Source organism: Prunus mume, linkage group LG2 (assembly GCF_029339155.1).
Source record: "Prunus mume cultivar Tortuosa linkage group LG2, ASM2933915v1, whole genome shotgun sequence".
Classification (NCBI taxonomy): Eukaryota; Viridiplantae; Streptophyta; class Magnoliopsida; order Rosales; family Rosaceae; genus Prunus; species Prunus mume.
Genome location: NC_142699.1, coordinates 13,270,510 through 13,285,295, shown reverse-complemented (window position 1 = coordinate 13,285,295; position 14,786 = coordinate 13,270,510). Strand labels below are relative to the sequence as shown.

The 14,786-nt window shown below is 38.4% G+C and overlaps 3 protein-coding genes and 1 pseudogene across 4 annotated transcripts; 3 read left to right on the top strand and 1 right to left on the bottom strand.

Moving 5' to 3' along the window:
- Positions 1-380: 380 nt before the first annotated feature.
- Positions 381-3,132, bottom strand: LOC103320558 (receptor-like protein 6; annotated as a pseudogene). Its single transcript, XR_513339.3, has 2 exons — positions 2,765-3,132; positions 381-2,660 (listed from the first exon to the last, which is right to left on the bottom strand). The product of XR_513339.3 is annotated as a receptor-like protein 6 (transcript).
- Positions 3,133-4,427: 1,295 nt separating this feature from the next.
- On the top strand, positions 4,428-5,652 carry LOC103320559 (pathogen-associated molecular patterns-induced protein A70). The gene has a single exon (XM_008222256.2). The coding sequence runs from the start codon at positions 4,577-4,579 to the stop codon at positions 5,477-5,479; it is 903 nt and encodes a 300-aa protein (XP_008220478.2). The 5' UTR covers positions 4,428-4,576; the 3' UTR covers positions 5,480-5,652.
- Positions 5,653-8,207: 2,555 nt separating this feature from the next.
- LOC103320560 (Alkaline phytoceramidase (aPHC)) lies at positions 8,208-10,842 on the top strand. Its single transcript, XM_008222257.3, is given in 9 exon segments — positions 8,208-8,523; positions 8,526-8,564; positions 8,650-8,749; positions 8,861-8,981; positions 9,381-9,422; positions 9,425-9,504; positions 9,603-9,724; positions 10,104-10,263; positions 10,413-10,842. Coding segments are annotated over 9 exon segments (807 nt in total). The 5' UTR covers positions 8,208-8,408; the 3' UTR covers positions 10,441-10,842.
- A 1,900-nt stretch (positions 10,843-12,742) lies between these two features.
- On the top strand, positions 12,743-14,023 carry EMB3135 (harpin-induced protein). Its single transcript, XM_089046963.1, is given in 2 exon segments — positions 12,743-13,032; positions 13,035-14,023. Coding segments are annotated over 2 exon segments (801 nt in total). The 5' UTR covers positions 12,743-12,944; the 3' UTR covers positions 13,748-14,023.
- The last annotated feature ends 763 nt before the right edge of the window (positions 14,024-14,786 follow it).

Sequence of the window (14,786 nt, the reverse complement as noted above, 5' to 3'; positions counted from 1 at the left end):
ACTTCGAATATGGAATTCAAATGGATCAAATAGGAAATGATATTTTCTTTCTTTTTTCTGGTCGAAAAGATCTTATATTCAAAGCACAAGAACCCCTGAACAAGTGTCTCACGCCATACAAAGGAAAGACAAGTCTATCCATGCAAGGAAACAGACAAAACATAAAGAGTCCAGAAACCAACCAATACATTTAGACTGATCAAGAAGAAAAGCGCTAGAAAGACAATCCAACCATAAGGATGTCAAAACGATTCAAGACCAGTCAACAGCCAAATTAGGAAATGATACTCTTAATCATAGAGCTATAATGAAATATACGATCAACCAACATTTATCAAATTTGAAAAAGAGTCAGAAGAAATGGTTCAATCCTGTTATTTTTATTTCTTGAACTGAAAGATCCGTGAAGAAAGTAAAAGAATCTCAAGCCCTCCTAAATTAAAAATAAACTTGGGTATTGGCCCTTCCAAATTGTTGAAAGACAAATCAAGGGCGCCTAATCGGTAAGAAGAGACATTAGAAAATTCATAGAACTGATTAGAGAACTTATTGTTGGAAAGGGTAACTAATTCCAGCAATGGAAGAGAAAACATGGACAATGGAATGCCTCCATCGAATAGATTGTAACTGAAGTCAACAAACTCCAAATTGATAAGATTTTCCCAATGAATGGAATTGATGGAACCGTTAAACTTGTATTGATCCATAGAAGTTGGAGGGTGAAAGATGCATTGAGGACAGCATTTTGAGGTTGCCAATCGAGTCCGGCAATAACCCTGAAAACTTTGTGTCACTCAGGTCGAAGAGCCGTGTTGGAAAATTCTGGTAAGGAACCTTGAAGCTTTGGATTGTCAGACAAGTCAATAGTCTGTAGTGTAGAAATCTGGAAGATCTCTTGGGGGGGAAATGTTCCATACAAACCACATGAAATGAAGCTCAAGGAAGTCAAGCTTGAAAAATTGGCAAAGAATGCTGGAACTGGAAAGAAGATATGACTATAATCCAATTGAATCATGGATATATACAATTGTGTTCTTAAAAAAGGGACTGATCAAAAGGGCCTGAAATAAAATTGCCGGACAAGCTCAATACCCTCAGGGTTGGAAGTGAAGATGAGATTACTTTGCAGCATTAGTCCCTTGTGGTACTGATTTGTCTACATGATCAAGATATAACTCTTCAAGTTCTGTGAGGTTATGAACCAACATGCTTAAATTGGGGTTCTCAAGTTTTAACTGATCTCTATAGTAATTCTCAGAAATGTCAAGAACAGTCGGCCTTGTCAAGTGTGAGAACTCTAATGGAATTTGCCCGAAAAAGGCATTATGGGATAGATTTAGATACTTCAAATTCGTAAGCTTTTCCTATTGCAGATGGAATTTGAGAGCAAAAAATTCCGTTAGCAGCATATTTGAGGCTTTCAAGGTGTTGAAGATCTGCTGGAGTTTCGAATTCCAAGCACGACAGATTCGCCACTGATGTCAAGACCAACTGCGTAGCCACTTTTGCTGCAAGTTTCTCCGACCCAAGAACAGCAGCGGTACTTGAATTCCAAGTTACAAGCTTGGAGGAAGCAGGAGAATCAAATGTAAGGCTTTGCTTCAAGCGGAGCAATGCTGCTTGGTCATCTTCATTGCACTTACTTTGGACTAAATTAACAGTCATCAAGAATAAAAAGAAATGCAGCAAAACTTTCATCATGGATTAAACTTTTAACAGAAGAGATGGATGAAACTGCAGGAGCTGTTTGTGGTGGTTTTAAATCTCATTGACACATAGGCCTTTTTTCTTCAATTTAAAACCTTTTCCCCATCTATCTGGGACCATACAAAAAAAACGTGACCATGCAAACAGAGCAAATAGATTAAGGTCAAAGCCAAAGCACAAGAGCAAACAGCTGAAAACCAAAGCCAACACAAGCGAGACCAGACAAAGGAGAGTAAGTTAAAGTAAATCCAGCAAACATCGTACACTGAATTGTTCAAAGTGACAAACTTTCTTAACGCATAAATTTCCATGTACTTATGAATGGAGCGTGTTCTGTTAGAACCGTACAACAAAACAACTTTATAATAAGATCCAATACATCATCAAATTCCCTATAAGCTACTAAGCTGCAAAAAGTAAAGATAATGTTTTGTAGTAGTTAGATTTCTTGTAAGAGTTGACGTTTTTTCTTGTTAGGCTCGTTTTGACACTATTATCTTTTTTTTGGCAAATGGGGACTTTCATGAACTTGGTCGACAACAAGTTTCATATCTTTTTGGTTACTCATCTGTTCATAGGTTGTCTTTGTCGACTCTCGTAAGAACAACTCAACGCGCAGATATTCGAGTAACAAAAGAATTTACTTGGTTATTGAGAAGCTGATGAATATCCCCATTTGCTCAAAAAAGATAATGGCATCAAAAAGACCCAGCAAATAAACATCAACTCTTATAACAAATCTAATCAAAATAAAAGTTTACTTTCATTGAAGTTTTAGAGCGCAAGTCCAAATTTCGTCTTCTTTTTGGTACATTGAGGGACAAATCTCGAAAAATCTCTGCAGACTTCTCTGGTGGCGTGAGGCTTGGACAGTATGGTGTTGGAGAAAGACAGGCAGTTGTGCTTTAATTTGGAACCCAACATTTTCATCATTTGGACCCAACCTAGAACAACTGTTTCAGTAAATTGCATAAACACCCAGATTTCAAAGTCAGTTTTTAAGGTAAACTTTCGTTTCTTGGAAACAAAACAGTGAAGATATGTAATAGAACTGTACCTCAATTGAAGAAGACAGACCAACGGTCAAAGCTCCAGTTGGCCATGCGAAACCACACACACCTTCATCGTAATTAACAGCAAAAGTTGTAGGGGGGATGAAGATAGAATGCATATGAGTTATATGAAAACGAGAACTAGGATATATTTATATAAATAATAAAAAAACTAATTTAGTGTGTTCAAGCAGAAGAACAGAGCAGTGATATGAGTCATGAGAAAATTATTAAGCTAGTGTGTCGACATTATTTGACGACCAGAACTTAATTGAGGGAGGAGGCGGCTTCTGTTTTGGCCTTTTGCTTCAGAACGAAGGACACCGTGATGACACTTTTTTCCCATGGTGTGCTAATCGTGCACTGCATGGTACATGTGATGGATGAATCATTTTGGGTTTGGGCTCGACTTGGCCCGAAACGAGCCAATTTGTTTAACACTTGTATGTATGAAAAGACAAGTATGAAAAGACTAAGAGTTGGTTGTCGCGGTGTAGTTTCATGGTTCGGCTAATAAGTTTAGTTAGACACATCGATCCATTAGCATGGGCATGTAGCCCATAAGCTCTTAGAGCCCTCCACGTATGGCAGAGATTCTGTATACATCTGGAACTTGCAGTGCTGCTAGTCCCACAGCTTGCAAGGCTTGCTTGTAGTTGTGTTGCCGACTGTTTGAGTAAACAAAGGTGGTACAGGTTTAATAATGGAGACGGAAGAGAAGGAGGAGGAGGAGGCCCATGTTACCATGTTAGATTTCTGGGTTGACATTTTAATTTAATGGACAATGGCGGCCATGCCCGTTGCCCATGTTGCTCTACTTCAGGAAATATTTAAAGTGTACTGGTCTTGCTATTGCCCAAAAAATCCCCTAATCACTAACCACAATTTTGAGTGACAATAAATTCATGTTGGTTGGTACTACCAAAAACTCAAATTATTGCACAATTTTAGAGACCTTAATTAAGTAAACACTTTATAAAAATGGTTTGATACCTATGCAAAATATTTTCTTTTCAATACAAGTAATATTGAGAGAGGGAAAATTGAATTTGAAATCTCAAATGCTGAGGTAAATGCTCTTAACCACTTACAATCCATTTGCTCGTGTGCACGATATTTTCGACTGTGAGTTTGTGTTTAACCATGGTGCCAAAGAGAGGAAAACGGTTTGTAAAGAAATTAAATTTTTAAGAGCTTGTATCAATCAATTATAGGTGGAAATGAAAATGATTGTCAAACGTTCACTTCACTTGATCAACTAAAAGTCCAAGTCTATTGATCACTTATTTGTTAAGCATGAAAATATCTATCACATGAAGAGAAATTTTGACAAGCATATTTTGAACAGTTATATTTGCATCATCGTAAATCAGTATCACCCAAATCAAAGGATTAGAGATCGGAGAGAACCCTAGATAAAGGGTTATACTAGTATCAAACGGTGCCGTTTCACAGAGGCAAACAAATGCAATCTTGCTCCCCATCGGTGCTGTCACCTTCAGTTACCCTGCCTTTATTTAATCCAACCACAACCTCACATTTTCTCACAACCACCTCTTCTTTTCTGTCTGTTTCTCACACAGGACCCATCACTCACCGCCACGTGCCCCTCGATATCATAAAAATAAAATAATATATGTCAAAAATTTCCACAGAAAATACCAAAAACCTGCACAAGATGATGAAAATATCCACCCAAATAAAGGGAAACAGAAGCAGAGAGCTTTCTATATCTGCCCTTCTTCTTTTTCACCTCCATTTTCATTTTTCCCCATCCTTCTCTCTGTGTGTGTAAAACACTGTAACCACCAAAAGCCATGTTTGAGGAATCTGTGTCAATTTGGGCTTCCATGAACAGCTGGTTCACTCCAACTGTTTTCTTTGTCCTCCTCAATGTCATGATAGGCACCATTGCCATTGCTTCAAACTTAGGCACCAACCAGAAACACCAAGACCCACAAAACCAGCAGCAAGGCCTTGCTAGATCTCCATCTGTGCTGCAGAGGATCAAATCCATCAACCTCTACCACTATAGATCCCCAGAGCCACACACCACCACCTTTGAGAAAAACCCAGAAACTACTGAGAGCACCAATTATGCTTTTAGGCACACCCAGGAACCTGAGCAACCCCAATTCACCAGATCCCCTTCTTTTCTACAGAGGCTCAAGTCCATCAACTTCTACATTCCACAAGATTTCTCCACCAACCCATCACAGCCCTCCACCAACCCGTCACAACCCATCACCACCACAACCACTCTGCACAAAACTCAGGAGCCAGAATCCCATTCTGAACATGACCAGTTCCAAGATGAAGACCATTTTGAAGGACATGAACACCCAGAAAGCCCAGAACCAGAAGCAGAAGAAGAGCAGAGCCTGGATGAGATTTACAGTCAGCTGAAGCCTCTACAGGACCATCATGTGAGCAGGACGAAGTCAGACACCAAACCAGCATCCGGAGAAGTACCCACTAAGCTTCCAAAGAAGATGAAGAAGTCTGCGAGTTCCAAGTCTGCATTTGGTCATTTTAAAGAAGATGATATTGTGGAGATTCGCCGGCCAGCGACTGTGAGGGAGAGGAAAGCTAAAGTGACAGAGGATGAGGAGGTGGATGCCAAGGCGGATGATTTCATCAACAAGTTCAAGAACCAGCTGAAGCTGCAAAGGTTGGATTCCATCATAAGGTACAAGGACATGCTCAATAGAGGGACATAAGTGAAGGAAATTCAATTATTTTTCTATGGTGGGTTTTTAACTTGATGTTAGTTTGGGTTGGATTGATGAAGATTAGGGTTTACTGGATGGTAATGTGGATCTACTCACTACTGCTTTGTGTTTGTTGAACTATTTGTCCAAATATTGCCCTTTATTTATGTCTTCTAGTTCAATCATGTGTTTAGCAAAGCAATAGCTTATCAGAGCAGGGCAGCCTCTCATTTTCTGTGATTTGAGGGGTATATTGGTAAATGGGTCATGCCTGAGGAATTAAAACCCATTTGCAGCAGGCGTAGAGATTGTATTTACCATTTCCCACTAGTTATTGTTTGTTTATTTTTCAAGAGCAAAACAAGAAGAAGAAAAAAATCCTAAGCCCTTGTCATGATGGGACATTTTTGGCTTGTTTGGAAGAGTTATTTTATAAGGGTGAATTATTTTTCCGTATATGCCTGAGAAAGACTTGTATGTCACGGGATAGCACTGTATTAAAAGAGTGAATCACACTCCGTCATGTTGAATCTTTAATATGCTTAGGCTAGCGGAACCCCATTGATTGGATGTATCTGAACAGTGTTATCCCATGTACACGTTTTTCACGTAAATTGGTAATGAGGAAGATAGCAAAGAGCCAAGCAGCGTCTTTGGTGTTGATACTGCCATGTTTGTTTTTGCTTCTACCCTTCCATGTGTTGTTTGGGGTCTTGTGGTGGAAGGAGTGGTAGCTGGAATTTGGTGGTTGCAGTTGCAGGCAGTCTTGTCTTAGCAGAGTGGGCTCATTTTTACTGATAAGAGTGGTGGTATATGGACTTATTTCTATGCTGCCCACAGGATGTATAGAAGGGTGGGGCAGTTTGGTCAAATCACATTGGCTCTCCCCCTTTGTGCTTAACCATATGTTGAGGTGCTTGGTTGTGTTGTGCTGCACGTGGGGGGATTTTTTCGGTGTATCGTTTGGGTAGGGTTCTTCCAAAATTAACATAAAACGTGGATACATAATTACTGGGGTTTACCGAATTGAACCTTTTAATGTCTCTCTGTCTTGGTTGTGGTCCTCACATCACATTATCAACGTTTTTTTTTCTTCTTCTTTGATGTCTGAATCATGAAAGGGACCACATTATAGGGTAAATTTAAAACATTACCTTTCATTTCAATCACTTTTGTGCAACATGGGTCCAAATGTTTCTTTTTTCTTTACTGCTTAATCAAGAGGGTATTATAACATATCCTGATTAAGCAAACTGTTGTCGGTCTTCAAAATAGTTATCATGCACTCTTAACAACTTTTGTATTCATTGTTGTGTGCAAATAGTCGAGATGATTACGAAAACGAATATGAATTTTAGGATGAGATCTTGACGTTCCATCCTTGAAAAACAAAAGGAGGATGCTCTAATTGTTGCGGAAGCAATGTCTTGTGTGTAGATCTGAGATGCCTTTGCGTCTAAACAAAACTTTTTCAAGTGGTACTCAACTTGATGATTATTAGAATAACAAAGTTGTTAAAATCAATCAAACCACAACCATAAAGAAAAAAGAGAAGTTGAAAGTATTTATTTACTTGGGGAATATCACTTGTATGATTTTTATTGGAACACAGACGGATGATGGAAGATTAAGACATGTCACATCATATGGATAAAAATGTGAGATAAAAATGTTATAACTGTAGCATTATTTTTTTTATATGGTGTCTACTGTCTACTTTGTTTTCGGGCCATATATATATATATATATATATAATAGTTGGTTCATTGGAGACCACTTAAGTTTGAAGAATAATTGAAGGATATTTTATTTGAGATGCTTTTATATTTTGTCTTTCTTGTTGCGACTTTTAAGCCAATGGAGATAGTCTAGAGATTATGTTGTTTTGTTTATAGCAATTTAGTCCTATAGCAAACGCCTATTCAGTCGCAAATGTGGACTCTTCACTTTATATTACAATGTTGATATATTTTTAATGCAATGAGAAAAGAAATTACTATTACTTAAATTCTCTCATGATCATCATAACAAATTTTCACAACCATAAAGATAAGAGCACGAAAATTAAAGATTTCCAACACGAGATCGAGAATAATGGTGGCCTAAAATTGCTACTATATTTACTTTGAGAAAAATGTGATGAATCTTAAAACCTCACAACTAGTTCAAAAGCATCATAACAACAAGTGAAGCAATTCGTCAAAGAATGTTAGTAGTTTTTTGTGCGATAAGAGCTGATTTTCCACTTACACTTATTTATTGGAAATTATATGTTATAGTAAAAAAATATTTTAAAAAAAAGTTCTTCATTTTTTATTTTCAGCTGTCTTGTTTTGTTTTTACATTTATGGTTATTTTATACATGAATCTATGTTTACTCTAAAAAGTTCTCCATCATGTTTCTGCCTTGTAAATTTGAAGAGACCCAAAATTTCCCATCAAAATCCAGTTAGAACCTGGATCTGAGATTGAGAGGGTTTAAAAAGGAGTGCACCTTTGTTTTTTTTTTTTTTTTTTGTGTGTCAATAAAAGGAGTGCACCTGGGACCTGCGCTAAACAAGCGGGAGATGGTGAGTGAGTGGCGCCACTGATTAGTTGATTTGTAAAATATGAGCTGTTACTTTCATATATCACAGGCCATTTTCCACCGTCGATTATCACCACGAGTCCACGTGGTAATGTATAATCCTGACACTCCTTATCTTTGCCACCATCAGTAAATGTCACAAATTACAGTTCACAAACCACGCATGTAAGTGCTTAAACTTTTCAGTCCCATTTTGAAATGATCATCAAAAGTTAAACCAAATCCAAAATCAAAATCAAAACGCAAAAGAAGGTTGGCACTACAACAAAAACATTCGAATATTTAGAAGAAGAGGAAAGGCAGTGACACACACAGGCAGAATTTTCTTTACAGGGAGGGAGAGAGAGAGAGATGGTGTGGATGGCAACTCAAAAGCTTGCAATTAAAGGGGTGAGAAGGCGTATATGGGGAGGAGCGTTTCTGTGTTGGGTTTTCTTAATGTTGGTCACTCCCAAGATTTCTCACTCCCCAAACACCATCTCTACGCTGACATGCGCAATTTCCTTGGTACCCAAATTTGAAAGTTCATCTCTCTCCTTTTCTCACTGTTTATGTATGTTTTGTTTGATTCTGTTATCTGGGTTTTTCGTAGGAGTGCCTAATACATTGAATGTGATCACCAATTTCCCCTTTTTGGCTGTTGGTGTTCTGGGTTTTGTTCTTTGTTGCCAAGGGGGCCTTTTCAACATCAGGTTCTGTACTTCTGCATTGTAATTACTTACTTTGTATAATGATATCTTTCTTCTAGTGATTTCAGAGGAGTTGATTTTGATTGGTTTTGTTTGGCAACGGGTTGGTGTCAGTTTGCCTGGTGAAGTTTGGGGTTGGGCACTATTCTATGCTGGAATAGCAGGGCTGGCTTTTGGGTCTGCTTATTATCATTTGAAGCCCGATGATAGTAGAGTAACGTGGGACACCTTGCCGGTTAGCATTTCAATCTCATTCAAGAGCTTTCGTTTCTAGATAACTACCTGTGCAATATGCACTGTTTGTTTTTTGGTTTTTGGAGATAGTTTAAAAAAAGAAGAGAGTTTACTATCGATTCTATAAAATTCAAGACCAACAAAAACTTAAGTGTTATCTTAACTGTTCAATCAAACTCTCGCTCAAAAGGGAATGTGAATGTGATGCAAATTTTTACTTGAAAGCGGATTTTTAAAGCAAAAAGAGCGTGAGTGAAAAAATATTAATAAAAATATTACGGTACATGGTTTTGTTGGCAATCAAGTATCTCGATCCTAATCATGTACTGCCTTTTGTTTATTTCAATTGTTGAAGTAGATTCTGAATTGCAGATGATGATTAGTAGATTCTGAATTGCAGATGATGATTGCATACTCCTCTCTTTTCTCTAGTTTTATAATGGAGAGAGAATGGGAGAGAGGATCGGTTTAAGTTGTCTGTTTGCACTTCTTTTCATTGCTTGTCTTAGTACTGCATATGACAGGTTAGTTTTGTATTTTCTCCTCTCTTCCTGTGTTAAACTCTTAATTTTGGAGGTACGCATGTGCTTTTTACTGAATATGGTTCACTAGTTGGTTGCAGAACATATAATGATATCAGATTGTACATGATGTTCCAGTTGATTCCATGTATAGCAATTCCAGGAATGTGCTTTGTGTTTCCACCCAAATATACGCACTCAAGATATTGGCTTTGGGCCGGAGGTACGTCATATTCATTAATAATCTTTGTTTTTTTTTTAAGAACATGCTGTTCCCTGCACAATTGAAGTATAATAGAAATGGTCAATTGATTCCTCTGTAGCTGTAGCTTATTAGAATATCTTAACAAGTACACACTGGGTGAATTCCTTCAAAGTCATTCCTTCAAAGACAAAATCTTATTTATTTTTAGATTTCCCTCTCTTTTTGGGCAAAGGAAACCTTATTTGTTGTTGTGTAAAAGTAACTTTCACAATGGATGGTCCAGACTACGGCTTCAGAATGTTTGATGTTTATTGTTTTGCTAAGGAATTCCACCAATGACCATTCCTATCCCATGAGAATTTTGGACTCTGCAAATTATAAAAGCAATTGTTTACAGGGGTTTACCTTCTCTCCAAATTTGAAGCTGTTGCTGACATGAAAATATACCATGCAAATCATTACATTATCAGTGGGCACTCTTTGGAGCATTTGTGTTTAGTGATGGTCCCTGTTCTGCTCAGTATTATGCTCATGCATAGAAACATTAAGTGTCAAAGGTACTTTAGTTTTGCATTTTATTGAAACTTCTCATTATAGTATCTTCTGTTTGAAATAGAAGGTCAACTTGTTTGCCCACAGTTTTGGTCTTAAATTGATTATCCAATGTTTCTCTCTTACATATTTGTGGGCTTGGGCTTGAGAACAGAATAGGTGCCATCAAAGAATGCTCATGAAGTAGGCAAGGCAGAGATGATGATGACGTGTTCTGTGCAGCAGCTACTGGATGCTCGAAAGATTTCTGTAAATGAGGAGTCATTGGAGGTAAAGAGTGATCTGTAGTACTCTCCAATGTTTAGTAAAACATGTCTCTGCCATTGAGCAAATTAGATTAATCAATTTTGACTTGGATAAACATGTCTCCCCCTTGTCATGAAATGCTTTCTTCTGCTGGCTGGCCTGTCCATTACAGATTGTAAGAAAAAGTGATTAGCTTAACTGGAGTTGAATCACTTGATTACAGATTGACTTGATTATAAACAGCCAAAGAAGATTAGAACATTATTTTTGTTTCCTTCTCTATTATGCTGATAATGTGGATTTATTTCAGTGAGAATCAGAGGGAAAAATTTAAATTACATATATTAGCTTTATGGCACATGTATGGCACAAATTTTCACACATGTATATTATGGTTCTTTTGGACAATTGTGGTCATGGTCATGTATCTAACTAAATATACTCACATGTATGCATGTGCATGAGGAACAAATGCATGTCTGCTATCATGTGATCATATGTTCTAGTATTCAAATGAACATTTTATTTCTAAAAAGCTATTGGCTGGCGGAAAAGGGCATTTCCAATTAGTTTTGCAGAGTCACCGTATACCTTAATTATTATTCTTATTTATACTAAACTGGCGTCAAGCAGCCCAAGCCAGCACATTTCTATTTGAACCCAAATTCAAAGTTGGTAGCCCTTCAGTATCAAACCTATCTTGGCAAAGCCCAAACTAGAAAAGAAAGAATGAATGTGACATTGACAACTTTTCACTTCAACCATTCTGTTGCTTAATCAGATTGTAAACTATGGTTGAGTCAACATCAACTTCAACTGTTCTTCGCAAGTCCTCCCCGCAAGCAAGCGCAGACTTGAATGGAAAGATTAAAAAAATAAGCATTATGACACTGCTACATGCCTCTAAGACCACTTTTGGATCACGATCTTGTTTTGCAGCATGTTAGACAACCGGTCAATCGGTATACACTGCTGATCAACCGGCTTGAAGTTTTTGCTCTTAGAATTCCAAGTAACCAGTCTAGATTCCCAAACCCCCTTTCAGCTTGGACGTGGGTGACTTGTGAATTTTTCACATTCTGGCAAGAATCCCATGAAAGGCTAGTACTAGTTATAAGACCTATCAGATGTGAAAGACTCCCAAGTCCCAAAAGCTGGTCTCTTTCTGCTTCTGATTAATGCACCCCGCCTATCTGATGGAAATTTCTGGGCAGTGTGTACATTACCAAAGTGGGTGTTGAAATTAATACAGCAACTCAAGTACAAAATCCTTCATTGCCATCCAAATTGGGTGGGATTATTATCCCATTATTGTCACTCATTTAGATGCTAATAATTTTTTAAAAAGAAAAGGCCTCCAACCTCGAAAGCAACATTGTTAATTGGGTTCATAATTGACTTAGGAGTCAAGTTAATGCAACCACTAAGCCACTGACCACCAAAGATTAGTTAACTAATTACTGTGACACCTGCATCAAAGTCATAATTTAAATGAATGAATACTGTTTGTTTACCTAGAGTCGTCGGTGGGGTTCTATTTGCTTTAATTGGCCTTGCTTCCGTGTCCCTCTTGGCACCCATACTACTATAAACATTCAACCCTATATAAAAAAATACAGGAAATAAAATGATCTTACCAACCAAATTGGTAAAAGGAAAAGGGTCCCATAATCCCATTTTAATATTTTCTTTTTAATTCCAGATTATAAATCGAAACTTCGCGTAAAATTATTCGGTGGTCATTAAAGTGTGATTTTCTGGTTCCTTATCACCCACCCTACCCTAACTACGCGTTCATGACATACTTAGAAATAGCAATTATGTCTTTTAATAAGGAAATCATGAAAATGGAGGGAAATAAAAGAAGAATCTAGCAACAACATGGAAATTTTTTTAAAAAGGACTGGAGCCCACATTTCTGACAATTCACTCCATCACATGTGGACCATGCAAACGACATCACATATTCTCAGACATCACAAAGAAGACTCAACTATGAGGGGGAAAATACTTATAATGAGAGGGGAATAATACTATTTTGTTATTTTTGACTAATAACGTTATGCGTTATGCGATGCATAATAATCTTTTCATATGATAATTTGTAATTAATTAGAAATAAGTTTTTCTTGAAGAGGTGACTCAATTTTTCGTATCTTTTTTTATTCATTATTTTAATTATTTTTCATTTATTGATAAGGTAGGCTTAAGTCGGTAAGCTTTTTAGAGCTAGTGCTTACTAATTTACCGGTGTAGAAATTCACAGGAAAGAGCCTTCACACACAGAGAAACATTGGGTGAGTTGGAAGCAATCCCTTTTCTGGTTCCTCCGTCTCTTTCCTTTTTTCTCATCCCTCTCCTTCTTCTCTCTCAAAAACCTCACAAGTTCACACCAATTCACAACCTCTCTCTCAAATCCAAACCCAACCCATTTCTCAAAATGACAGACAGAGTCTACCCATCTTCCAAACCCACCACCAATGGCGGCGCCGCCGTGCCCGCCGCTGCTACTACCACCGCCGCCACAGCCAACCATCAAACACCAAGCCCCAACTCCGGCAACCATACCGCCCACAACCCCAGTACCACCACCGCCGGCACCGCAGGAGCAACTGCCACTGCAACTTCTGCTGCTGCTGCTTCTGGTCCATCCTCATCATCTTAGCCCTCGCCCTCCTCGCCGCCATAGCCGGCGCCGCGGTCTACATCCTCTACCGTCCTCACCGCCCTGAATTCACACTCACCTCCGTCCGCATTGCCAAGCTCAACCTCACCACCTCCTCCGACTTATCCACTTCACACCTCACTACCCTCTTCAACCTCACCCTCTCCTCCAAAAACCCTAACAACCACCTCACCTTCTCCTACGAGCCCTTTGCTCTGTCTCTCTCGTCCAGCGACGTCCAAATCGGAAACGGGTCGATCCCGGCTTTCACCAGCGGCACCAAAAACAGCACCTTTTTTCGCTCCATTTTGTCGACCTCTCAGGATCTCGACGTCGAGTCGGTGAAGTCTCTGAGATCGGATCTGAGGAAGAAGACCGGGGTGGCGTTGAAGTTGCAGATGGACACCGAAGTGAAGGTGGCGATGGGGAAGTTGAAGAGCAAGAAGGTGGGCATTAGGGTTACGTGTGAAGGTATTAAAGGGGCTGTACCTAAAGGCAAGTCCCCGTCGGTGGCTTCGGTTGCTAACTCCAAGTGCAAGGTTGATCTTCGGATCAAGATCTGGAAATGGACCTTTTAATTAATTGTTTTCATTACTTCAATGCAATTTTTTCTTTCTTTCATATAATGGGTTTTTCGAGGGGGGGCTTTGTAAACTTTTGAGGAGGATTAAAAGATCATGAAATTGGTGTTACAAGAAAAATTCAAGTTGATACAAGTTGGGAGTAGGTTTAAGTGCAAATTTGGGGTTCAAATTAGAATTCCTCTTTTCTTTTTTTCTTTCTTCTTCTTCCTTGATACTTTGGTGATGTAAGTGAAGTGAATTTGATTATTTTATGGCAATGCATTCTGATAATACTCTCTCTTTCTTCTACCTTCTTATTATTTTCTGTGTAATTTGCCTTCAAAGCTTCAAATTGTGTAGCAAGTCACACCGCAGAATTTTCAGAGAAGGCCAGGAGCAGAGGATCACTACAATGTCTAATTGGGCTCAAATGGTTAATTGCATTCAAGAAAATACAGGCTGTTTGGTTTTGCCTTTTCGAGTATGATAGTTGTAAAAACAGAGCAGAAAATGCAAGCTGGTTTTACTTTGCTCTTTTAAGTATGGCGTCTTGGTTCCAGATTTTCCAGATTCCAATAGAAAGAAACCATGTTGAACAAAATACTCAGAAAGATGTTTGTATTGTAGGGGTAAAACTTACACTAACTATTTGGGAAATTAAAAACAAGGAGAAAAATACAGAGCTCTGAGCTCTACCGATCCAATAGAAAAAGGGGTTGTGAATTTTGTGTCCTCGTTATCAATTACGATGAGTTTTACACAGAATCACACATAGTGACGACGACCAATGTAGCTGCTCTCTCTGATCTCTTTCAGTCTTTCACTTGATAAGTGTGAGTTTTGCTGGTCCACGGTATTTAAAATTAAAGCCCTTGTGTCCCTTTGCATTGATTTACTCGTGCCACTCCCACTTGTTAGTAATACTATAGTATACTAGAAATCTAAGGCACTCACATTACATCATCCCAGTTTCATTGTCCTATTCTTCCTGTTTCGACTCGCATCACTTATGAAAGTCCTGTTTCTACTCGCATCACTGATAGAAAAAATAAGA

Coding starts and splice junctions, on each gene's coding strand:
- LOC103320559 (XM_008222256.2), top strand. CDS start 4,577: ATGTTTGAGGAATCTGTGTCAATTTGGGCTTCCATGAACAGCTGGTTC.